At 37.4% G+C, this 27,655-nt stretch overlaps 1 protein-coding gene across 4 annotated transcripts in view; it reads left to right on the top strand.

Moving 5' to 3' along the window:
* LOC118194475 (adhesion molecule nephrin-like) overlaps positions 1–27,655 on the top strand; it is a 767,857-nt gene that overhangs the window by 692,361 nt on the left and 47,841 nt on the right. For all 4 annotated transcript variants that reach the window (XM_085813674.1, XM_085813673.1, XM_085813672.1 and 1 more), the window contains one exon: positions 1,338–1,625. In XM_085813674.1, coding sequence (XP_085669800.1) covers positions 1,338–1,625 — 288 coding nt within the window. The remainder of the gene's footprint in view (positions 1–1,337; positions 1,626–27,655) is intronic.

The raw sequence follows: 27,655 nt of genomic DNA, 5'->3' as shown, positions 1-27,655 counted from the left end.
AACTCTGAATTGCCTACATATAGATCTGCTATTTCTCTTCGATAATGTGGAGTTTGCTTCCATTTCGAAGGATACAGGCCTTAATTACAATTTGAAGGGTATTCTCTATTTCAAATACATTTGCACACATAATTTCGTAACTGATTTCGGTCGCGGATATTGAGCTTATATCAGTATAATATCAGCAATTAATATATTTCCATTTTATATAAACTTTGAATTTCAATCAGTATTCTTAAATATATTAAAACATATACATAGATCAAAACATTTCTAGATAATAAACGTAATGTACAAATATTTGTATTAAAACATTATACCCTCATTGGTTAGGTTGGAAAAGTAAATGGTAAATGCCTAATTTTGGCTGTTGATGAAATATGTGTTTTAAAAATCCTTTATAGAGATATACAGATTATTAATTTGTAAGTAAAAATAGAGACGAGAAAGAATTTTATATAGGCTAATTCATATTTGATTTTTTGTGTAAATTTAAATAAATGCTAACCTATATTTTTACAAATTACGTTCATGGACCACAGTTTCATTATATGGAATGAATGTTAGATTTCAGCAGTTTAATATTTGTAGAAATCTAAGGATTTGTCTTTTTTTTTAAAACCGAGTATTCTTTCGCAACGGAAGTGATAGGCAAGAAGATCCATGGTACGAATGTCAAGGAGAACCAGCTGAAATTTTCATCTTAGCGCTTTCGAGGTTATGCACTAGCATCCGAAATGAATTGAGCAGAAAATGTTCGTAACCATCTGGATTTAGTTTCATAAGTCTCCTTCCCTCAATAGTCCTTCATTATTATTATTATTATTTATGTATTCCAACCTAAGGTGCTACACGGAGTGGAGGCATGCCTTCGCGGAGGACTTTCTAAGGAAAATTTGCTCGTACTAACACGTTACACACCGGGAAACCCCGAAAACGCTCAGGTAGTCAGCCTGTTCGCAGGATTCGAACCTCGGACCGAACTACCGGTTTTCAAAGACTTTGTTACTCGGCTAAGGTCCTTTTGGTAGGGTTTTTTAGGGAATTTTTTAAGGATCATTTTCACATTTCCACTTCGCGCTATGGTACTGTATTTGGTTAGCACGCCCAGTTGCACTTGGAAAAATCCATAATTCGAAATACGACCATAATTCGAAATACGACGATAATTCGAAGGCGAAGCTGATTTTTTCTGTTTCTCCATTTCGAAAACCTAATTAGTCTTAAAGTGTCTCAAAGAAAGATAAATAAGGACTCGTATATAAACTAATCATTGCAGAATCTTGTTTCTGAAAACTGAAACTCTTGTATTATATCCTTGTGTCCTTTCATTTCAGATGCCCCAGTATGCCGACAGTCAAACGTTGCAGTGCATGGTGTCGCTCGATACGAGGTTGTTAATGTCAGCTGTGAAGTTGAAGCCGATCCACCGCAAGTGAATTTCCGATGGTCATTGAATAATACCGTCGAGAACATCGACATTCCCTCTCAGACAACAGAGGGAACAGTCAGTACAATAGTCTATACACCGCGAACGATGCTGGGATATGGAGCACTATTATGCTGGGCTAAGAACTCCATTGGACAACAAAAAGAGCCTTGCATAATACGAATTATACCAGCAGGTCAGTTGTTTTGTATTATGATTATAACTGTGCGAGTTTATGAGATACTAGAAAGCCCGGCTGTCATACGAAATGACTACTGTTCTAGATATTATAAATTGTAATTAAAATAATTTGTGCAAAGGTGTATGCTAACTGAATTACCCAGGGCAGGCAGCGAGGACGCCTTTTTGCTTACTGGCCCACGGGCTTTCCCTCCTTCTACTTGCTTAATTGCTTAAAGTAGAGTGCAATGAAGGAAACCACTGGTAGTACATTTCTTAAGAACCACCGCCAACTCAATAAATAAAGGTGATTCAAATAATAAAATGATAATTCACATGTTAAAGATCTCTTTGTACACAACAATTCTTGTGTAAATCTTTCCATAATTTTTAAGCTAGGCTTGCAGAGGACCATCAATTAATTTAAATTTTACGTCCGTTCTTTCACGAACTCTTGAACAGGCAACATAAAGTTGACCGTGTCCAAATGCAGGCTCAGGTAGGAAAAAAAAAAAAAAAAAAAAAAGCCAACGCGCTTAAGCGTTTGGTCCTGAGACTTATTGATGGTCATAGCAAAGGTAAGTTTTACAGGAAATTGTCTACGTCTTAATTGAAACTTCAACTTCAGCCCATTGGCTAGTACATATATGCAATCAACCAATAAACTGTCGGCGACAAATAGTAAACTTAAGCTGCATATAATAATGATATTTATTTATTTCATTTTATTTCTTTTTCATCGTTTCCGGTTTTTGCCAGTTGCATATTTTCGAATTCTATTATATGTAGATGTTAAATTTATTTATTAAATGTTAAATGGACGTGCTGTTGTATTTTAAATGTTTCCGGTTCAGCTTTCTCATGATATTCGTCACGCGCTGCACTGCACGGGAAATAAAACAATTTACCTTTACGCAAGCAACCAATAAACTATCGGCGACAAACACTTAAGCCGCATATATATAAGATTTTCCATTCGCACCCTTATTAAGTTTGTAAAGAGGAATAAACTTCTTAATGACTAATTTTCTCCTCAAAAACAAGCAATGTTTTAAAATAAACTGAGAGATTGATTTACTCATTGAAATTGTTCTTCGCGACTCAAATGCTAAGGAAAAAATCAATATCCGTTTATTAGACTAAAACCAATATCAATTTATTAAGACTAAAATCAATATCAGTTTATTAGACTAAAATCAAAAATATGTCCCGATTTCATTTATTGATTAACTGAATTGTCCGCAGCTTGTAGATATTACAAATACTCAACGTATTTCATAATCCAAATACATATTTTATAAGTTTCTACTAAGGTTAAAGGGATTCCTGTTTCGCAGGCAAGATGTCTACCATTTTTACTATTCTACCACATAGATTCTTTTTTTCTGAAGGATGAAGAAAATCCTGGAATTTTAATCTTAAACTTTCTATATGGAGAGCTTTTAGGTTGTCCGCGACATGATTTAAGGCATTTGCATGCGCGTCAATATACTGTAACGGTGCCACGGAATTCTATCTCTACAGCCTCTTTCAAACATAAATTTTAATTTCATTCTAAAATTAAATGGCAAACTTAACTTTTCGTTTCAGTTGCTCTACATTTATCCTGTAAAGATTGTGCAGATTATGATACACAGAAGTTTAATCTAATTACAAATATACCATTTAAAAGCAGAAATATTCTCTCATTTAAAACAATCGTCATAAATCTTTTAACTTTTCTTTTACTTCCTTGTACGAAGTAAAGGTATTACTGTAATCGCGAAAAATTTCGGGTATCATATTTCAACGAAAATATTCATTTTGACTGCTCGTGAATCCATTTTTTGAAAGGCTTTTTTTTGCGAGACATCTCCACATACGAAGAGAATAAAGAGCCTCCTTTCTTCCAAAACGTACTGTAAAATGCATTTAACATGATTTAAATTCAAAACAGATTATTTTGTGACGTCCGTACCTACGTAGGCCTGTATTTTATATATGGGACTGTTATGCATCTAATTGTGCAGCTCTCTTTTTTTTCGTTGCAATCGGCCGTCCCACCTCATTCCCGGCTCTGTGAGTTCAGGTTTTTATTCTTATATGTTGGTAAATTGTGTATTTTTTGCTTTAAAGCTTCTGATTACGTTGCTCTTATGTTCTGATTAAAGTATTTATTCATTCAGTTAATCTGCATGCAATAATTTAAGAATTACAACGTTTAAAAGATTAAGTGTAGCGAAATGTAGCGGGAGTTTGCTTACATTTGAAACCCATAATATAACAGTGGATTAAATCATTTGGTGCAGCAACTTAAATTTTCCACAATGGGACCACATTATTTTAACTTTAAATGTTTATTCACCAAAAGTTTTGTCTTTCTACACTTTGGCTGAGTAGCTTGTTTTGACGTAGAACATAACACATAACAATAGGGGCGCTTCCTTCTTATGAAAAGAAGGAAAGGAGTTTAGGCAAAATTGCCCATTACTCTTCCGCCATTTGATCATTTAAATCAAGGGATTTAAGTGGTAACTCTCGTAAAAGGTAAGTAATAAATAGATAAGATCTCAAACTGACACCAAATCTATAGTATCAGCAAAAGATCCCATCTCTAAGTTCAAGGTGTCGGCTGGATCGTGAAAACTTCCCTATTGGATGGAAAACCGATTCAATCCCTCCCAAACCACCAAACGCAAATTCTTGACCAAACAAGAGTGCGATGGAGAGTCAAATAAATAAATAAGGAGGGCAGAGGTGCATTCTCAAGCCAAATGGCCAGGTAGTGTATAAAGATTTGATATATGTTTTCAAATTATATTCCAAAACACAGCTATGAGAGGGAAATCCCTGCATAGTTTCTTTTCAAAAAAAAAAAAAAAAAAAAAGAACTCATAGGGCGTCTCAATGCTTGTTTCTTGTGGTTTCATATTCACCTTACCTGTAGGTGTTTAGTATACATCAGAAACCCTATTATGCCAGAGAGCCCTTTGTATAAAAGGGCTTGATCAAAGGTAATATAGGGAAACCCAAGGAATTTGTTTCTAGGTACAGAGAACACCGGACATCGTCCCAGAAAGTGAAAAGATGTTTCCTCTTCTTCTCCACAAGCTGGGCAAAGAGGAGATTCGACAAGACCACATTTGTGGAGATGCTTAGGTAGATAAGCATGTCCAGTAACAATTTGAATTACCCGGCGTAAGTTAGTTCTACTGAGGTGTATGAGTTTACCTGAAAAGTTAAGTGTACTGAGCACCAATTTAGAATGAGCACAGTCTGGTAGTTTAGACCATATATCATCATGTTTGTTCTTTATCCAGCTTCTTACTTCTTTTTTAACCGTTTGATATGAAACTGGGTAAAATGGTTCTGGGCCAGACATGGGTAGTTGCGAAGCATCTTTAGCTACTTTATCAGCTAGTTCATTTCCAGCAAAATCACAATGACCTGTTACCCAGACTAAACTAATGGTATTATGGGCCTGAGCCAGAGAATTGAGATCTTGAGTACAGTTCAAAACACAATTTTGTAACTTGACACGATTAGCCAGGGCAAGGATGGCTGATTGGCTGTCAGAGAGAATATATATATACTTATCAACTGTATTTTTAGCTAAGAGCTCCCTGGCGACCATATTGATCGCCAGAACCTCGGCTTGGAAAACAGTTGTTAATTTACCAAGGTATAGATGAAATCTAATGAAATCTTCTTCAGATCCCTTGGTTCATATAATAGCTCCAGCTCCAGTGAAGTTGGATTTTCATCCATCTGTGTAACATTCAATTGATCCTGTTGGAATTAGGTCAATTAGAGATTCTATCTCATTCCTTTTTGGTATATGAGTTGAGAATAGTTTATCTGGAACTATTGTTTTAGTAATTGCATCTTTGGGCATATAGATTATAGGGATCTCATTGCCCAAGTCCAGACATATGTCAATGTGGCTTTTCAGGTGGCTTTTATGACCAAAACCTGTCCTTTGGCACCATGTGCCATTTTTATTCAATCTATACATGGCTTTAATTGCTTCTCCGCTCAAGAATAATTTCAAAGGTGGAATTTGCAGTAAAAATTCTAATGCAGCAGTAGGGGTACTATTTAAAGCCCCACTAATGCTTAGGCAAGCAAGTCTTTGCACCTTTTGTAAAATGTTTAAATACGTGCTTTTGTTAATAACATTAATCCAGACCACGCATCCGTAAGAAAACATTGGCCGGACTATGGCAGTATAAATCCATAGAGTAGATTTTGGGTTAAGGCCCCATTGTTTACCAACGATTCGCCTACAAAGTACTAGAACATTTGTGGCCGTTTGTGCCTTTTCTTTTATATGGGTGATCCATGTAAGTTTACTATCCAGGTAACATCCTAGGTATTTAACGCATTCCTTACGCCTAATAATCTGGTAACCCAGATATAAATCTGCCAGTTTCCATTTCCTTCTCCACGTGAAAACTATGACCTCAGATTTTTCAGCAGAGAAAGAAAGGCCATTTGTATCACCCCAGTGTGAAACTTTATTTAAGATCTGCTGAGCTTGATTATGTAGGGTTCCGATATCGAAACCCTGTAATAACACAATAAGGTCATCTGCATAAGCCTGTGACATGCCAGGTTCCTCCCGTAGAAGTACTAAGAGTGAGTCGAATACCAGGTTCCACAGGAACGGAGAAAGAATACCACCCTGCGGACACCCTTTAGTAATATCTCTCTTTACTTCATAGTCAGCGAGACTAACACAGATATTCATGTTTTTAATCATGAAGATGACCCATCTAGTTATCATAGGGTGAATATGACTTCCAGTAAGGGCCTTATGTATTTTCTCGAAACCGATGTTATCAAAGGCTCCTACAATATCCAGTAGAATCCCAATGGCAAAGTGTCCGTCTATAATTGTTTTTTCTATTCTCCACACGAGTTGGTGTAAGGCCGACTCAGTGGAGAAGCCAGGCCTAAAACCGTGTTGGTCTAAGCCAAAGGTATGTTTCAGATTATTATCTGACTGGAGGTGCCAGAAAATCAATCGCTCCAACAGCTTAAGCTGGAAGGATGTTAGCGTGATCATTCTAAAAGAGTTTGGTTTCTCATATGTATCTTTTCCTGGTTTAGGAAGAAACACACCTCGTGAAGTTCTCCAAACCTTAGGAACATATCCTAAAATCAAACTGGACTCGAATATGTCCACGAGAATGTGACCAAAAATATCCCAGCCTTTCTGAAGCAGAATTGGGTAAATGCCATCGTTCCCTGGAGATTTAAAGGGAAGAAATACATCAAAGGCCACTTTAGCCTTTTCAAAATTCACAATTGTCTTAGCAAAATCCGGATCTAATGGATTATGAAGTAGTTCCAATGGATTTTCCTGTGGGTCAGAGGTGACACTTTTGTCCCCCAGATGAAAATTCAACATGGTCGAAAGTGTATCCAAAGGGTTTATAGTATAACTGCCATCAGGTCGCATAACCGATGAGAGTTGAGACTCCTGAGATCTTTTAAGAATCTTATATACTCTGGCAGTCTCATGGTAGGACAGAATATCTGTGCAGAACGATCTCCATGAGTTGTATTTAGTTTTCCTGATTTCACTTTTAAATTTCCTTTGTAGAATTTTGAAGTTAGACCAGTTAACTTCATATTTATTTCTGACTGCTTTCCTGTGAGCTCTCCGAACCTCTAGGCGGAGGCTTTCAAGCTCCTTGGTCCACCAAACTCTCTTGCTAGGAGAGTACTTCCTTCGTTTGAGAGGGCATGATGCATGATAAGATTCAATAATGATATTTGTCAAATTGTTTGCTTGAGTATCAAGCTCCTCGACTGTACAATTATTGTCTAAAACCTGAAGGTTAATGACATTAGAAACCAGGAAATCCTTATAAAGGTCCCAATTTGTGTTTTTAATGTTTCTGAAATATTCAGCTGGAATTTCATCTCTAATACAAAATTGTATAAGGCGATGGTCAGAAAGTGAGGGATTGTCACTTACATGCCAATTCTCAATAAGGTTATAAATATCAGAAGAAGTTAATGTGAGGTCAATGACTTCTTCTCTTCTTCTGTTAACAAAGGTGGGGCGATTTCCCCTGTTTACCCAAGTTAGGTTGGTATTCATTATAAGTTCAATGAGTTTTTCTCCTCTAGGATTAGTATCAGAATTGCCCCATGACAGGTGGTGAGCGTTAACATCACCACCAATAACCATAGGAATATTGTTTATTTCACAGAAACTCGCAAGATCTATAAATTCTTGCGGAATGTTAAGGTCATAAGCCATGTAAACCGAGCAAAAACAAATGTTTCCTCTCAGTGAACTGTTTATGTCCTTAATTAAAATAGCAGTTAAGTCCTCTGATGTAAATTGGGATAATTTCATAGCCTTTATATTTTTAGAAATGTAAATGCTAGTTCTAGGTCTTTTATCAGGTCCCTCTGTCGAAAAGAAGTGCGCGTTCATGGGCCTACCAAGGATTTTTCCCTTGTACACCCAAGGTTCTTGAATTAAGGCAACAAAAGTGCCTTGCTTACCTAATTGAGCAGCTAAATTGTATGAAGCTGCTCTGCTATGTTGCAGGTTTAACTGACTAACCTTAACCATTAAAACAGGTTAAATGAGAGAAAAGAACTTACCCTGAGGGATTTTAGGAGAGACTTATTTAAAAGCCGCATCCTTAGCATACTACTTCAAAGGAAGTAGTGACAGGGGAAAACTATTCAGATGTCTTCTCCAGAGCCTCCAAAGAAAGCTCTGGTTCCGACTCCTTTTCGGTCTCCCTTTCTTCCGTCAACTGTTTCTTCGGAGGATCCTTGGGCGGAGGAATTGATTTCTCCTGTTGCCTTGGTTCCTTCAGCTGTACACAGCCACGGGCACCACAAAAAAGTTTGAAATTCTGGGCCTCCAGATAATCCATAAGCTCATGTTCCACTCCCAGCACCAAGGTATTACCTCCGTTTCCAGGAATAACTGCCTTGATGGCGATCTTCTTAACATCCAGGCCCTTGTTACAGGCATCAAGGAGCTTGATGTTATCTTTTGGTGACCTGTTACCAGGAAACCAAGCGAAAAACCTCTTCATGGGGGGTCTGTCTCCGGGAGCCATGGCATGATAACCTGGATGGTTTTCTTCAGGGCCGGGTAGATCATTAATTAAAGTCTTTAGGACGTCCACAGTCTCCTGGTCCTCACATGCAATGTTGAGGCCATTCGGATGCAGGACTGTCTTGTGGACCCTGCAGGTGGTGATAGAGCCATCGATAATTCGGTCATCAATTATAGAGGTGATGAAATCTGAATCCACCGATGTTATGTCTCTGGAGTCATCCTTGCAGACGATTCGCAGAGTGATTGCCTTTCTTGCAGCTTGATTATATAGCCGTGGTTTCTTGAGGGCCATTTCCGGGGTGTCACCAGCAATGCGTTCTCTCTTACGAGACTCTTCATTGCTTGGATGGTTCTTCCTCACTGGTTTGGAGGTCGCTCCAGAGGTCCCAGCTTTATCTGTTTTCTCTTTCGCTCCCTTCTCCCCAGAGATCGAGATCCCTTCCATGGCCCTCTCCAGCCGTTTCCGCTCTTTCTGGCTTTACCTTTTTTCTCTTATTTTATTTACAACCTCCGTCATTGGTGACTGGTCATCCGCTTGCGCATCTGGCACAGTACTTCTGACAGAGGAATCAGTATCCATCCCCACTGGGTTCAAGACGTCCGTGTCCGAAGGCACATTCACCCTTTCACCAGCGGTTCTGGTTTCTGTAGTCCTGAAGAGAAGAGCGTCCGCACCCGAGGGCACATTCACTCCCTCAGAAGGAATTACAGTGGTTATAGTGGGGATTTCAGAAGATGCGTTTTTATCTAATTTTGTATTGCAAGCATCCATTTTGGTATAAGATTGAAAGAAGGGGAGAAAAATTCCTTCCGATTTTCTAAGAGCCAGTTTGGAGGGGCTAGCCCCAGATTCAACAGCCAGTAGTGACCTCGGAAGAGCCCCCCGCTCTGCCATGCAGGACCCCACCCAGGCACCACCTGGAACTACAAGGCAGGCGAGATTATACACCAGCTGATAGAGCAGCCAGGACATGCTTGTTAGGCTGCCCCGGGCTCCTGTACTATCTGGCGGCCTGAGACGCAAAACTCAGCTTTTCTCCTGTATCATCTACATGGCTGCTTCCTCCAAGACCCCTCCTCTCCAGATCAAAGGTCCTCGGAATTTCAAATCCTCCCCACAATCGCCGGTTTTCCCAGGGTAGAGCATCCTTTGGGTCGTCATAAGATTACTCATCATCAGACCGAACCTCATCCCACTAAACCCCAGTATGCCACAGGACTTTGTGACAGTTACCCATTTAGCACCACCCAGGGGGCACGTGTGACTTAAGGATAATCACGGACGCGGGTAACATTACCCCCCTTTGACGTAGAAACTCTAATTTTAATCGCAAAAAGTTTTTTTAACTGTATTTTTTTTTAGGTTTCTCCATATTTTACAATTTTTAATGAAGATATTTTAAATTTTTATGTGTTTTTGCCCTGTCACGAATTGATAACTGAAGTGACTGAAAAAGAAATATATCCTCTAATAAAATTTACGTAAGTAAATTTCAATGAAGAGCAACAAAAATATATGTAATTTAATAGGTCGTATAAGGAAGTCGTATGTTGTCCACATCAGATATTTTGATTCTAAAGTAATATACATTTTCCAGGGAAAGAGCGTCTACCACACAAATTAAAGAATTATAAAGTTTTTGAATATAATAAGCTGATTAATAAGGCAAAGGCGAATTTTATTGAATGGAAACGATGCACTACCCATGTATGCGGATTTAGCTTTATATGCATAGATCATGGAACAAACTTGAAGCGGTGATGGAGCGTACTAAAACATGCATTTTTTCTAGGAATGTAAGGTCTTAAGTGACGGATTAAGGCAGGAACGCAAAAAAAAAAGACCCAAGAGGAAAATGTGTTTGTGTACAAAATCAATGCAAAGTGCTTCTTTGTAGCAATACAGTATTCACAATCAATGATCAAAATTGCGACCACCAGCAGTAATACATGATTGGTGACGTCGCAGAAGGGATTGACGAACATTTTGAAAAACGACAGGCATTTCGCACACGCTTGCAAGTCGTACAACGAGGTCCTCCAGTGACTCAACGGGTGTCTCGTAAATGATGTTCTTCAGATGGCCCCATAAAAAGAATCCAAGCTGGATAAATCTGAAAAACGGGGTGGCCATCGAATGGGTCCACCACGGCCAATTCATCGGCACAGAAATATCCCATCCAAGTAATTGCGGAACTGGACGTGGTTATGGACTGGTGCACCATCATGCTGCAGCCACATGCGATCGCGAACGACAGCCGGAACATCCTGCAGCAACTCCTGTAGAAAAATATGATAACATTAGGCATTTGTACGTGCAGGTAAGTGGTATGGGCCTATGAGGTAGTCGTTAACAATACCCGCCGACACATTAACGGAGAAGCGGCTTTGGAATGCATATGGACGTGTGCCCTGTGAATTATGAGTTGCCCACACGTGCATGTTGTGGCTATTGAAGATGCCGTACTGTGAGAACGTTGTCTCGTCCGTGAAAAGCACATCCGATGGGAAATCCGCCTGCTCCGCACGCTGCTGCAAGAACTAAGGACAAAAATTAACTCGAAGAGGGTAATATGTCTCTTGCAAGGCTTAGACTCTCTGCAAATGGTATGGGTGCAAACCATTTTCATGCAATACTCTCCAAACGGAGGGCTGACTCAGCTGCAGACGACGTGCAATAGCTCTTATACTTGTCTGAACTGATTCATGCACAATTTTCAAGATGGATTCTTCAATGCAAGGTTGTCGTGCACTTCTTCCACTCCTAGTGTTAGAGGTGGCTTGTAATGACCCGTTTTCACACAGAGACCGATGCAACTTCTCGAACATTGTGTGCTTCGGCATACGCCTGTTCGGAAACCGTTCCTGGTACAACCGTATCGCTGCTCTGCCGTTCCCATTAGCAGCACCATACATGAGATGCATGTCAGCTGTTTCCCTTTGAGTAAACTCACCCATCACACTTGACATCAGAGTTCCGAATGATCCTCTGATGCCTCGGATCATGGTTTTTCCGGCTCACTACAGCCCTCTACCGCTGCATTGCCAGCCAATCACAGCTGTAGTTCCTATTACTGTTAGGGTTTCCTTTTTTGAACATTTATTGTGAATACTGTATTGCTGAAAAGAAGCACTTTGCTTTGATTTTGTACATAAAACACATTTTCCTCTCGTGCCTCTTTTTTTTTTTTTTTTTTCGTTCCTGCCTTAACCCGTCACTTTAGACTCTACATACGTATACAAAAAATGCATGTTTTAGTACGCTACACCACCCCTCCAAGTTTGTCCAATGATCTATGAAACACCCTGTATATTATATTGCGCATGAGTTATTTCTGAGCCTTCTAAGTTCATGTTTCTTCTAGCTATCAAAAATGCTCTACCTACCTGAGCTACAAACGTTATAATGTATGATTTCAGTACTTCTGTAATTTGTAAATCAGGAAAATAACTGTACGGACTTCAGAGGATATTAGCAGTTTACCCTTCAGTGTGTTGCTACTGTCTTTTTCTAAGAGGACATGTACTTTCTTAATCTAATGTTTTAAGTTTCCGAAATTCAGTCCAAGATCCTTAGAATCAAACGACTTTCCTAGTTTCTTAATCTAATCTTCTCAATTTTTTTGTTCAATATTCTCCCTCCCTGAGACTTTTTATACCTCTACTTTGAAATTATTCAAGACCTGAAAATCCCGAAGCTAATTTTTTTTGCAATTTTAATTTATTAGTTTTTTTTTTTTTTTGTTTTTTTTTTCAAAATATATTTTTTGTTAAATAATATAACTGGCTCTCACAGGTTCAGGTTTTAATCTTTGTGTTTCTTTTCGCTGTATCAGTGTATCGGAAAATACTATTTAACATCCCCAAATTGTTTTAAATTCTTAATGTCTTAGTATTTCGGATTAAAACCCCAAACCCATATTTCTTCTTTGTTTGTATCTACTTTCTCTCCTCAAGCCAAACAGACCATTACTGCTCTGAAATCTTGCACATTATTCTCATGTATTTGATCGATCAGTTAATGTGTTCCAGTATCCAAAAAATTTCATCTTTTTTTGTATTTTCCTAATCCAGTGTTTTCGTGACTTGGACATGTTCACTTGTCTTACAGTAACATCAAACCCTGTGTGCCTTGGACCCTATATAGGTGACAGTACGACCTTTCCAGACTATATTCGAATTTTGAAGACGAATACTTCGAAGGACGGCTGTGAGGGTCACCACACTTCCCCGACACACCACTTTAGGGGAATTTGGACTCAAAGTGTATTTTAGGTATTTTCATGCCGCAAATACACTGTACGCTAAAAATATCCAAGCCTTTTCCGGAGTTCGAGTTCAGGTCCTACGATATGGCAGCCAGAAATGCTAACCACTTTGTCGATTAGAGTGGCACATCTACAGCAGAATCATGGTTAGCATTTTCCATACTTGTGATGGATTAGGTGCATTTTGTAAAATTAAAATCTTTGCTTTCGAAAATCATCTTTAACGCTTTAAATACTAGCTAAAATATTCAAACGTTGTCGGCAGTTTTGTTTCCTACAACCTTAATGAACATTTTAAACAGTACAGCTTTCCTGCTTCAGCTCCGAACACCTTAAAACTAGTTAAATCTCTCGTTGTCAGAAATACGTTCGCAGATAGGATTGTAAATTTACTCCAAATCACATTCTGATCAGAAAATATCGGCGAAGTAGAATTTAATTCTATTTATCAGATCTTTTAGATCACTTAATGAATTTCCTGAGACTTAATTACACAGTTCTCTTTTCTAGAAACTTTCGAAACGCCACTTGATCGCGTCTTCAAAATAATTAATTTATTATTCGAGTCTCTTTATTCCAAGGAAATTTCCTAATTTCCTGTTTTACTGCCCTGCCCAGTAAATTCATTTACATGATCTCCAACAATCCATAGCCAATGACACAGCAAGTTGTTATTGTTCTTAGTTCATAATACATTTACTTTTTTCATCACACTCTGAAATGCTGATTGGATCCGAAATACACTAGTATTTTTGTTTAACGGCATTTTAATATTATAAGGTTATTCCTCCGCTTTCCTAGCGTGCCTTCGTGGTGCAGTGGTTCTGGACACTGGGCCGGTATTTCAGAGGTCCGTGGTTGAATTCCAGGGGAAGGCGTTGCTAATTTTTCATCTCTCTAGCTTCGAAAAATAATCCTAGTGTCTCTACAATATTCAGAATATAGTTTCATTTTCGACTTGAGAGACAGAGTAATTAAATCTAAATCACTGTCAACTGAATTTATTTTACCTTCCTTTATCCCACGTGTTATCATCTTCATAAATCAATAGATCTCAAAGTAAACTTCAATAAAACGGGCAAAAGATCAATTGTATTTAAAAATATTTTTAACTACATCTTGGAAGTACAACTAAAATATAACAAAGTCTATTTACTGCTTCATTTTCAATAACTCATATAATTCTACAACTGCAGCACGCAAATTTTAAATGCTAAATAAGTCGGGTCCAGTTAAAATTAATTCTAGCGCAATGTTCCAACCAGACCCTAAATTCTTTCACGAGAAACACACATTCGTTAAGATAAATAAACTTCGAATTCGGTTTCTATTTAAACTCACTAATTTGCATTTTGATGAAAGCGAAATCGAAGAAATCAAAGGTACAGAAAAGAATTAACATGAAAGGTCATATGTTAATTAAAGTAAACTTAAGGTTGTTTAAAGCACAAATTTCAGTCAGAAGTGTGCAATCAGTCTTTCAAATAGCTTCACTCTTTTATCATATTTGGTTATTTCATTCTCCCAATATACATTTCAGATATCTTCCTGTTCTTAAATGGCATGTTGAACGAAGCAAAGCAAAAAAAAAGGACCGTTTCTGTCACAGTCTGAAGCATATTGTTGCGTGCGTACGGTTTCGTTACGAAATGAATACACAAGTCCGATGAAATATGAACACAAATTTATTATTATTACAACAAATATGATTAAATGTCCTCAAATAATCGTGCAGTATCACAATATATCACAGTAGTTATCTTCTAACTACTCAAACGCTCAAAAGAACTTAATTCAAAACAGCTAAAGAAAGCTAATCCGCGAATTCGCTACAGTCAACAAGAGCAGTTTTCTAAACAACAACAAACTAAGTAACTACGCACTGAGAGGTTTTTCTCCTTTTATAAGATTTTAAAAATCGCGTGCTAGAATTTTCTAGTACTTTCTCGAAATCAAAAAGAGATATTTATTAAATGTTTAATGCACGCGCTCTTTGTATTTTCAATTTTCCGGTTTAGCTTTCTTTTAATATTCGTCACGCGCTGCACTGCGCGGGAAATAAAACCATTTAATTTATAATTGAACTAACATTACATTAGCTCTTTAAATACCAAATTCGTAACACTGCCCCCCTCCTAAGGACTGCACGTCCCGGGCATTACAATCCCTGGACAGGAAGCCAAACTTACAACTAAGGCATGAATACAATAATAAGAATTACATTACAATAATAAACAACATGAACAATAAATGCAATAAATAAAACAAATCAAATGCTATCAAATACAAATCAAATACTAAATACACATTTAGAAACAAAAAAGACCATGGTCTTACACTATTTACAATTATTTACATTACGTACTATGACCATAGTAATGAGCTAGCCTGTCGTAATGAACGACTTTAGGTCCTTACGGACTTACGGATCCGAACCACGACGTCATTCAGCCTGTTTAGGATTCTGTACGGACCATCCCAAGATGACTGTAATTTCGGACAGAGTCCTTTCCGTCGAGTCGGATTCCACAACCACACCTTGCATCCTTAGTGGAATTGATGTTCAGTAGCTCTTGTGTCGTAACGGGTCTTCATCTTCTCCGTTGCCAAGTTGACTCGCTCTTGTGCAAAGTTGTGCATCACTTCAAACCGGGCCTGGAGATCTTGAATATATTCCTCAGGCGATGAAGGAGCATCCGGAGGGCGACCAAACAAGACATCAAGGCAGACGAAGGTCACGACCGAAGAGAATCTGTGATGGGGAATAGCCGGTAGTCTCGTGGACAGCACTGCGGTAAGCCAGTAAAAACAGTGGTAATTTCTTGTCCCAATCCTGTTGGTTTCTGGAAAACACTAATGAGAGGTTATTAAGGATGGTTCGATTGAACCTCTCTATCATGTCGTCCGACTGGGGATGTAATGGCGCCCTTGCGTTTTGTCAATGCCGAGTAGTTTGCAGAGCTCTTTGATTACTGTCGACGTAAAATTCCTTCCCTGATCGGAATGCAACTGAAGAGGCACTCCGAACCTGGAAATCCAGTGCTGTACCATCACCTCAGCTATTGTGACAGCCTCTTGATCAGGAATAGGGTACGCTTTAGGATACTTGATGAAGTAATCAATGACAACGAGTATGTATTTGTTGCCATCAGCAGTTCGTGGCAGAGTTCCCAAAATGTCAAAGGCGATACGTTCAAACGAAGCACCAACGTTGTAACGTTACAGCTTGCCTCGGCTGCGTTTCCTCGGTCCTTTCCGACCTGCACAAGCATCGCAAGATCGGCACCACTTTTGCACTGAAGGCTTCACTATACGCAATATTTCAAACATAATAATAAAAATAATACAGAATAGAAAAATTAGCATATGAACAACAAAATTATATAAAGATTATTTTCATTGATATTCTTTATAGTTAAATCAAAATCTGAAACATTTCTTTGAAAAATCGGTGTCTTTAAAAACAGAATATATCTTAACAAGCGCTCAAGAACTCTGTAAGTTCTTCATAATTGCAAAGTGACCTCCTGTTGGGCTGTTATGTAGTTCTTTAAGGACATCAGGAATCCGGGATCTTGGAAGTATCAGTTGCCATCGGAACGTCTTCCCATCATCCGACTCGAATTTCCGGTGTAGGACGCCGTTTCGAATGTGAAATGAATCCCAGAGTGCCCAGTATTGTTTTGTTGTAGGACTACAGATAGAAATGTCCTGCCAGGTAGGTTTTCTGTTTGATGACTCCATTAAATCAATTATGGGTTTAATGTCGCGGTCTTCCAGCTGGTCTTTCCTGTCTTCGTCATCACTCCACGGGTCTCGATCAGCCGATGTTGATGTAATTTGCCTTGCGAACGGAGTCAGCACCTCGTATTTCGCTTCGACCCTGGAACAATATCGGCAGCTTTCTTGGCAAGGTCTTCTAGACAGGGCTTCTAGACACGGCGTTTCCGTGTGATGATCCCTTACGATGACGGATAGTGATGTCATATTCCTGGAGTCTCTGTATCCACCTGGCTATTTGACCCTCAGGATTCTTGAAATTTAAAAGCCAGGTAAATGATGCATGATCGGTGAGGAGCAGAAATTTCCTGCCATATAGCTAGTGATGAAAATGTTCTACAGCTTTGACTGTGGCGAGCAACTCTTTCCTGGTGACACAATAATTCCTCTCCGGTTTAGACAGGCACTTGCTCCAGTACGCCACTACACGTTCTTGGCCGTCTATTTCTTGGGACAGAACAGCACCGACACTTTTATTGCTCGCGTCTGTGTCGAGAATAAATGGTCTGTCGAGCTGAGGATGCGTGTGCTGAATCGGAATTTCAGGTTTGCCACCTCATCAGAGGTTAATTTCACAAAGAAATTTGAAAAAGAAGCCTCAAACCTTTAACCCTTTTTTTCCCCGTTTTCCTCTTACAACTCGAAAACAAAGCTTTTTCTAAGATGGCTATTCTATTCAGAACCAAAGTAGACAAAATTTCCTAAGAAAAATTTATATTAGATTTAATATTTGGACAATCTGCGACGCTGCTTGAGACCGCTATTAAGACAAATGTTTAGCTTTCTGTGAGATCTGAGTAAACTCCCCTCTCAAATTCAGCTACCCTCCAAACTAACTCGAGACCACGTGGTCTGGTTAAAAATAATCACTTGGTTTCCGGCTTTAATCGCATGCAGTTAAATATTATAAGGTATTTCTCCCGCCTTCTTAGCATGCCTTCGGGGTGCAATGGTCAGCTCACTCGGCGCGTATTCTAGAGGTCCGTGGTTCCAGTCCCGGCGATGCTATTGCTCATTTTTCATGTATCCTACTTCGAAATAGCCTAATGTGTCTAATATTAAACCTTTTTTAGATTTTTTTAGATTTAGCATAACCTAGGGTGCACCACGGAAAGGCCTGCTACTCTATACCCCCTCCAAAAAAGGAAACCCTCATTGCTTTGGCAATGTTGAGGCCTCTCCGAGCCATTTACACAATTTTAAAATTTATAAGAAAAATAATTAAAATACTATAATATTTACAATAAATTATTGACTAGAAAAATATTATTAAATATATATACAAATTAAAATCTACAAAAACCAAAACTAAGCAAACTACGCAAGATGAAAGGGAAAAAAAAGGTCTGCTCTCGCTGAAAATCAAATAGCTAAGTGAAAACAAAGCACCGTGGTCTTCAAAACCAAAAGCACATAAGAATAAAAACAAATAAATATAAATCTGTTCTCTCAGCCTCATCCCTGTTTGAAGCACAATACCAGATTCTGTGACTCACTCCCACGTGACATGCGCTACCAGTACAGTGTGTTCAGTCCGAACACACCATACACTGAAGGCTTCACTATACGCAATATTTCAAACATAATAATAAAAATAATACAGAATAGAAAAATTAGCATATGAACAACAAAATTATATAAAGATTATTTTCATTGATATTCTTTATAGTTAAAACAAAATCTGAAACATTTCTTTGAAAAATCGGTGTCTTTAAAAACAGAATATATCTTAACAAGCGCTCAAGAACTCTGTAAGTTCTTCATAATTCCAAAGTGACCTCCTGTTGGGCTGTTATGTAGTTCTTTAAGGACATCAGGAATCCGGGATCTTGGAAGTATCAGTTGCCATCGGAACGTCTTCCCATCATCCGATTCGAATTTCCGGTGTAGGACGCCGTTTCGAATGTGAAATGAATCCCAGAGTGCCCAGTATTGTTTTGTTGTAGGACTACAGATAGAAATGTCCTGCCAGGTAGGTTTTCTGTTTGATGACTCCATTAAATCAATTATGGGTTTAATGTCGCGGTCTTCCAGCTGGTCTTTCCTGTCTTCGTCATCACTCCACGGGTCTCGATCAGCCGATGTTGATGTAATTTGTCTTGCGAACGGAGTCAGCAGCTCGTATTTTGCTTCGACCCTGGAACAATATCGGCAGCTTTCTTGGCAAGGTCTTCTAGACAGGGCTTCTAGACACGGCGTTTCCGTGTGATTATCCCTTACGATGACGGATAGTGATGTCATATTCCTGGAGTCTCTGTATCCACCTGGCTATTTGACCCTCAGGATTCTTGAAATTTAAAAGCCAGGTAAATGATGCATGATCGGTGAGGAGCAGAAATTTCCTGCCATATAGCTAGTGATGAAAATGTTCTACAGCTTTGACTGTGGCGAGCAACTCTTTCCTGGTGACACAATAATTCCTCTCCGGTTTAGACAGGCACTTGCTCCAGTACGCCACTACACGTTCTTGGCCGTCTATTTCTTGGGGCAGAACAGCACCGATACTTTCATTGCTCGCGTCTGTGTCGAGAATAAATGGTCTGTCGAGCTGAGGATGCGTGTGCTGAATCGGAATTTCAGGTTTGCCACCTCATCAGAGGTTAATTTCACAAAGAAATTTGAAAAAGAAGCCTCAAACCTTTAACCCTTTTTTTCCCCGTTTTTCCTCTTACAACTCGAAAACAAAGCTTTTTCTAAGATGGCTATTCTATTCAGAACCAAAGTAGACAAAATTTCCTAAGAAAAATTTATATTAGATTTAATATTTGGACAATCTGCGACGCTGCTTGGGACCGCTATTAAGACAAATGTTTAGCTTTCTGTGAGATCTGAGTAAACTCCCCTCTCAAATTCAGCTACCCTCCAAACTATCTCGAGACCACGTGGTCTGGTTAAAAATAATCACTTGGTTTCCGGCTTTAATCGCATGCAGTTAAATATTATAAGGTATTTCTCCCGCCTTCTTAGCATGCCTTCGGGGTGCAATGGTCAGCTCACTCGGCGCGTATTCTAGAGGTCCGTGGTTCCAGTTCCGGCGATGCTATTGCTCATTTTTCATGTATCCTACTTCGAAATAGCCTAATGTGTCTAATATTAAACCTTTTTTAGATTTTTTAGATTTAGCATAACCTAGGGGGCACCACGGAAAGGCCTGCTACTCTACTCCCCCTCCAAAAAAGGAAACCCTCATTGCTTTGGCAATGTTGAGGCCTCTCCGAGCCATTTACACAATTTTAAAATTTATAAGAAAAATAATTAAAATACTATAATATTTACAATAAATTATTGACTAGAAAAATATTATTAAATATATATACAAATTAAAATCTACAAAAACCAAAACTAAACAAACTACGCAAGATGAAAGGGAAAAAAAGGTCTGCTCTCGCTGAAAATCAAATAGCTAAGTGAAAACAAAGCACCGTGGTCTTCAAAACCAAAAGCACATAAGAATAAAAACAAATAAATATAAATCTGTTCTCTCAGCCTCATCCGTGTTTGAAGCACAATACCAGATTCTGTGATTTGCTTGTGATTTGCTTGTGTGATTTGCTTGTGTGATGCTGCCATCTATTATTCATAAAAAGAGATTAAAAGTAACCATTAGTGTGGTTTTCGTGATATTTATCGATTATTTTCAGTGTCTAAAGACGGAATATTTTTAGTGTGTTCACACCGAACACACTGCGCAGGAAAGGGTAAAAACATTCAAGTTTCATTTACCGTTTGCAGATGTAGGAAGCGGAGGTGTGATGCGATTTCCCATAAACTAGTGGGGTCGCGCTACCGTGTATCTCACTGCCATTCATTGATTTCATTAATGTTACCTAGGCATGCCAGCCATTCATAAAGCAGTTAGTTTCAAGCTTATGACGATGATGTTAGGTCACCACCGCACAGTTCTAAGGGCAGTTTTTGCGTTTCACACGGAGAGCCAAAATGTGGCTTTATTTAGCGCACTCTACCAACGTCGCAGATTGTCCGAACATTAAACTTAATGTATGCGTTTTGTAGGAAATGTTGTCTATTTTAATTCTATTCAGAGTACTCATCTTAAAACAAATGCTTAGTTTTCGAGTTACTAGTGAAAACCGAAAAAAAGGTGTCAAAATATTTAGATTTTCGTTATGTTGCCTCGGGCGAGGTGGCAAACGTAAAATTCGGATTCAGTACTACAAAAGTCATAAAGAACTTTAAGGAAAAAACTTCTAGACTATTTTCTCCGGCAAAGTCTGTGTTACCTGGATTAATGGATAGGACAAATCGAAAACTAATGTAGCGCCATCCGTCGAAGAATATAGTAAAGAAAAGCTGTAGAAATATGCAACCGTCAGGAAGAATTGAATTAAAATTAATGTGATTAATTAAAAGAGTTCATTTACGGTTCCAACTGCTATTTGTAAATAGGGATATACAGAAAATGTTTATACATTTTTAGAAAGATTTTGATAAAGATTTTTTTTAAAAAAAGGCAGATGTTTTGGAAAAGAAATTTGGGGCAAAACTTGTAACTTGAAATGAGAAACATCACGAGCAACTTTTAAATTTATTCTTCTTGTAAAATGCCTCATGTAAACAAAGAGTGGACTGAAGGATATGTTTTTGTGCTTTCCGAAGAGAAATAATAATCTCCCGTAATCTAAAAACATTGTGAAATGCATGGTATTAAAATTTATATGTGCAAAATAAACGACTTTGTTAATCGGAAAAGTAAAAATGTCAAATATTACCATGGAAAGAAGGCTCCAAACGAATACCCCCCAAAAATATGTACTGTTTCTAAATTTAAATAATTTGGTAACAAGAGAAAATCGGCGGAAGCAAAATTCAATTGCAAAGTATTTGAATACATCTGTAGCAACAACAACAACAAAAAATGTAATAAACTAAAATTTACAACACAAATTAGATTAAACCAAATAATGTTCACCAGCTTTTCATGAGGCATGCGGGTCGATTCAGAACAATTTGAATGAAAACTATTTAGCGGGAGGTAAATGGAAATAAATGTATGACATGAAGAAGCATGTGAAGTAGGGGTGATGTAGCATGGGCTTATCTAAGTGACTGTAAATTAAAACCTATTTTTAATCGAAATCGAAGAGAAATTCTACAAACCTCATTTCGCCATTGCAAAGTGTGTTCCAGTGAGGAATTTATCATTGTCGCAGGATTCGCTTAGAATGAGAAATTAAAAGAGTGGATAAAAATGTTAAAATCATTTCAGCATACTATGAAGAGAAAGTTTTGCTTCTGATATTTACAGAAGAAGCTCCATTTCTCTATCCCACTGACTTTCAAACTTTCAAACAGTCAAACTTTATGAAGGTAAAGAAACAAACAATATTTCTGAAAGAACTATTGCTTTGTTTGAAAAAATGAAGACTGATACAGTTATTGTATGTAGGACTTTTTAACGTACTTCTGCGCATTCCCCTGATGGACTGATATACTTCTTTTCTTTTGAAAAGAGCTCGTTCTAAGTGCAAACCCACCACTCAGAACTTAGGGAAGGAGAAACAGAAATCGAAACCTCTGGCATTTTTCGAAACGCCTGTATATACATTAAGTTAATTTGATACAGGATGAAGTGAAAAATGTGCCATGCCCTCGCCTGGAACCTGGACCTCTCAAATACATGCCGAGTTTGCTAACCGTTACACTACGAAAGCATGCAGAAAATACCTTATATGCCCCATTTATAGGGCGACTTGGGATTAGGGGACCCAGTCGCCAAATCCAGGTAGTGAAGAATCATCATCCACCAGCTTTTAGTTCGAGCGCCGCTGTAGAATCATTAGATTTTTTTGAAGCTGGAGATGTGAAGAATTAGAAGTGCCCTCGCCGGGACTCTAGCCTAGACCTCTCGAATACGCGCCGAGTGTGCTAACCATTACACCACGAAGGCGTGCAGAAAGATGGGAGAAAATAGCTTATAAGCCCTTGTGTCATAGAAATTACGATACATACATTAGCCCGTGTAGCATAGAAATCACGATACAGACTTTTAGTGCAGAATCAAAGCCTATCAGATCGAGCATTTAGAAAAATACTTTTTACACTTAAAAGGCCTCGAGATAGTTCTAAAAATGTGTAAACAATTACACATGTACCAGTATGAAGAGTGAAAGGTATGTAAACAATTATACATAATTTACCCATAGTGCACTGCAATTATTATTTATAGCTTTCTGCTAAAAATCTCATTAGAAAATCATGAAGCGAAGATTTTATAGCAAATTAAAGTAAAAGTATTTTACTTTGATGCTTATCAATACGTTATAATAACAACATGGTACATATGAGAAAAGTTACTCAGCAACGGAACCAAAGCTATTTCGGAAAATGGAAGTACAGGCCCTTTCATAGTTCCCATCCAGTGTAAAAGGTTAGTAACCGTGCAGGAGACGATATAAATAAAGCTTAATGGAACTTACGCAATCGCTAAATTCCCCGAGTACAAGGCACGCAACGGACTAAAGCTCTCCCGGGATTAAAGGGCACATTTTAGGTGTCAAGATCTGTGAATAATTTATGCATCGTCGTTGTAAAGTCATATTCTGTATTAGCTTTTATTCTTATATCCTGGTGAAAGCATGCCAGGATAAATTGCCATGTAAACAGATGATTTAAAAGGATTAAAAGTTTTGCTCTATATATAAACTAACATGATATATTTGTATTAGTGTAAAAGAAAGGAGGGGAAAATATGTAGTTAAAAATCTGATGCTGACGCCACTTCTTTGTATACCTATTAAATTATACACATGTTTTGCAGCAATTTACTTAAACGTATTTCCTCGAATTTCATTAGAGATGTATTTCTCATTCAAACCATTAAGTTCTCATTTCGCGGCGGCAAGGCAAAAACAGAGAATAACTCAAAACACCTTCAGTAAAAATTGTTATAAACAGAAAAAAAAACACCTATAACGTATTTCTCCCGCCTTCTTAGCGTGTCTACGTGGTTTAGTGGTCAGCACGCTCGGCGCGTATTCGAGAGGTCCGTGATTCGAGTGAAGGCATTGCTCATTTTTCATCTCTCCTACTTCGAAATAACCTAATAGTCTCTACAACGTGAAACATCAAAACTGTTGAACAATATATATATATATATATATATTAATGATGAAATAAAATGAAAGTTTCAACGGAAAAACAAGCAGTTCGGCCAAAAACGACATTCAGCCCCACTGGGCAAAAAGAAACCGAATTTGGTTCACCAAGAGACTTAATTTACTATTCTACTAAGAGTTTCAAATGTAAACAAATTGCGCTCTTGCTTGGTCCCGAGTGCCCCATTTAAAGAAATTTTTACAACTATCGATTACAGAAATTAACTAAAGGCATGAAAACCTTAACGGGAAGGAAGAACAACATAATTCGACCACTATTAACGCACAAAATGCACGATTCACCAACATACAAAAAAAAAAAAAAAAAAAAAAAAAAAAAAAAAAAACATTGAGCTCACCGCGAGCCCTGTATACAACATATATTTTTACATACATATATTGCGAATACAACATATATTTTTAAAACTCAGTTTTTAAGAATCCTTTTTGAATTTCATAAGAGATATATATATATCGTTGGAACGACCGATTAAACGAAAAAGCAGGAGCACAATTATACATTATAGCAGTCCCATATACAAGATTTCAGCGTTCTACGGCTACTCGTTTTTGAGTTATATATTAAGTATGTGCGTATGTATTTCGTAATAAAGTGAAACAATGTCACGAAAAATAATATCTTCCGAATACATTTTAAATCCTATTTTATAATCAGTTTTGGAGTAAAGATATCTTTATTCTGTCTGTACTTACATCTAGCACGGAAAAAAAAATGTTCAAGTGGATTTGAGAGCAGCAAAATGGATATTATCATTAAAATATGATATCCGAAATTTTTCGCGATTACAAACAATTTCCCTACTTCGTACAAGGAAGTGAAAATGTATAGCTATACATAAAAGAAGCAGTGTGGGTAATAGATAATTTTTATATATTTAATCTTTTAACAACCCAAACCAATTAAAATTTAAATTTTTCTGTGTGATCAATATAAATCTCAGACGTTTGGTTAATAGCATGTTAAGATTTCATAGGTAGGTTTAATTTAAAAATGCAGCATGAAATGATCAACCTGGAGACAGACCTTTATTAAATATAATCCGATATTATCATATACTCAGTTTATCATTAATTGATTAGTAAAATACTTCTCTTCCGATTTCTTCTCAACTTTTTCAGGCTAGAAAGACAGTTTCCGTTTTTTTGGAATTTCATTCTCAATTTAGATGTTTTCTTTATTTTTAGCACCATACTAATAGCAGTTTGTTTCGAATAAAATTATATACTTTTAATAAATGCCGCTAACAGGACAGTTTTCCAGTTTTATGATAACTATTCTACGCGGCTAGCCGCATAAGGTGCTAGTTTAACCTTTTAACTCTCATGCGCGAGTTAATCTCGCGCACAGCACTGGTGTTCGAAAATGTCACGCCCGAGTATTACTCGGGGTAATTTTTTTTTGAGTGCATCGTATTGTTATACCCGAATATATATCGGGAGACCTTTATTTCGGCTTCATTTCTTTGTCAAACCCGACAGTATCTCGGAAAAGTTAATGTGCGCTCAATTCAATAGATGACAGCACTTTACTGAAGATTTCAAAGGTCAGAGGTTATAAGTTCTTTGGTTCAAAGTGCACGGGATCTTTTTGTTGTAAAATGGCGTCCATTTCTTTGAAACGTTATATAGATGATTTAGATTCTTCAATCGAAGATGAAAGATGTGTGTCTGATGAGCAGTATTCATGATATTTCCATGGTCAGCCTCAAAAAAAAAAAAAAAAAAAAAGTTGAAGATATGCTCAAGCCAAAGATTGTTTCTGACTATAGTCTAACTATGGGTGGTGTAGATCGCCGTGATTAGGAAATATCCTTTCATCCAACAATCCGAAAACGTCAGAAAAAATATTATAAAAAGATATTTTTACATTTACTAGACAAGGCACTTTCGAACTCATATTTACTCTATAAAAATGTAGTTGGGAAACGTATTACATTTTTAGAATTTCGAATCCAAGTTGTAGAAGAGCTTTTACATAAATATGATGATGCAGCTTCTGGACAAAAGAATGTTGGCAGACCACCTACAATAGATAACCCTGCCCGTCTTACTGAACGACATTTTATTTCCTATATTCCTCCTACTCCTGTGAAACGTGAGCCTACAAGACAGTGCAAAGTGTGTTGTTCGAAAAAGGATCAAAATGGGAAAAAGATAAGGAGAGAAACACGGTTCTGGTGTAGTGATTGTGGAGTTGGTTTGCGCTTGGAAAAGTGTTTCCAGTTGTACCACACAAGACTGAATTACTGAACTACTAATACGTATTCACTTTTATTTATTTTTGTCATTTATTTATTTTTTAGAAAATAATTAATTTTCTTTCATTTTTAGAAAATAATTCTTCACTAGAAGCGAACTTTACAACTGCCATGTTGAGTGGCAGCCGCCTCAAGCAAATACGCAGTGGCTACAAAACTTTAAAAATTTTACCCATGTACTTCAAAATATCAATTTTTAACTACTTAAGTATATTTTATTTTGTACTAAACATTTTATTTTTCCAATAAAAAAATTTGACAATTTGCGTACCCAAATCATCAAAATAACTCGACAGTTAAAGGGTTAAAAGAAATAATACAACGAATATAAAAATGTGTATGTCGGTAATTGTAAAGATATCGCAACCCGCGTTCAGTAACGTCACAACTCGAGAAACTTCATTTTACAACGGCAAGATTGCGTTCAAATTGGTTGGAAATCAAAGTCCAAATATTTGGGAAAGACTATTGGTGCAACATGTACCTTTAATAATTAGGAATTGCGTTAATTTATTTATTTTATACATTTGAAACATCTTACTATTTTTTTAGGCTGAAGTAATCTGTACTTTGAGTTGTGTCTTTCTTCAAATTCCATAATTTGAAAACTTTGTTGGCTATACCATTGTCTTAACAATTGTAGCAATTTAGTACAATGCATATTAAAAAAGACATTCATTGATGAAAACATTTTATTTTATAACAGTTCAAAATCTTTTCTTACATAACACTCCTGTAGAACAAAACACAATCCGTCAGTTGAAAATATAATTATAAAAATGTCCTTTAAACTTAGGAATATAGTTGCCTTTAAAATGACCAAGAATATCTGACTTCAACATTTTCAGTAATAGGAATTTTTGTAAGCAGGAGTACAGATAATTTTTACCACTTTGATTGGTTTGGGTTGCTTTTGTTCCCGCTTTTCTTACATAACATTCTTGTAGAAGAAAGCACAATCTGTCACTTGAAAATAGAAAAACTTAGGAATATATTTGCCTTTAAAATGATCGAGAATATCTGACTTCAATTTTTTCAGTAACATGAATTTTGTGTAAGCAGGAGGACAGCTAATTTTTACCACTTTCATTAGTTTGGGTTGCTTTTGTCCACGCTTTAACTGCGTATCATTCACTATAATGTTTATGAACTACTGTTGCTCCTATGAAGTTTCTACAAGAATTACTCTTGGCTTTTCAAAACCTTCAGTTCTTTTATATCACTACTTTTAATAGTATCAGCCCTCTTTTCAGTTTTTTGTCTCTCTTATACTGTTCAGTTTATGTTCTCTTTTTTACCATCGATACTTCTCTATGTTGGCTGCTTACAGTTAATAAAATTCATTGTGGGACCCAACTCTCCTACTTTGAAATGATTTCCTGTTTTCTCTTCTGACCTAATTAGTCTGACACACTGAGATGGAGTATAAACTGAGACCTGATTTCAAAGCTATTTCCTATTGCTTTTGCTATAACTGAATGGGTGTACTCCCTCACAATTTGCATATGAACCGCTATCAGAAGCTC

The sequence above is a fragment of the Stegodyphus dumicola genome, chromosome 3 (genome assembly GCF_044657685.1).
Source record: "Stegodyphus dumicola isolate Sdum_Otavi_A_Nest chromosome 3, ASM4465768v1".
NCBI classification, from domain to species: Eukaryota; Metazoa; Arthropoda; class Arachnida; order Araneae; family Eresidae; genus Stegodyphus; species Stegodyphus dumicola.
Note: the sequence above shows the minus strand (reverse complement) of the source record. Positions and strands in the feature narration are given on the sequence as shown.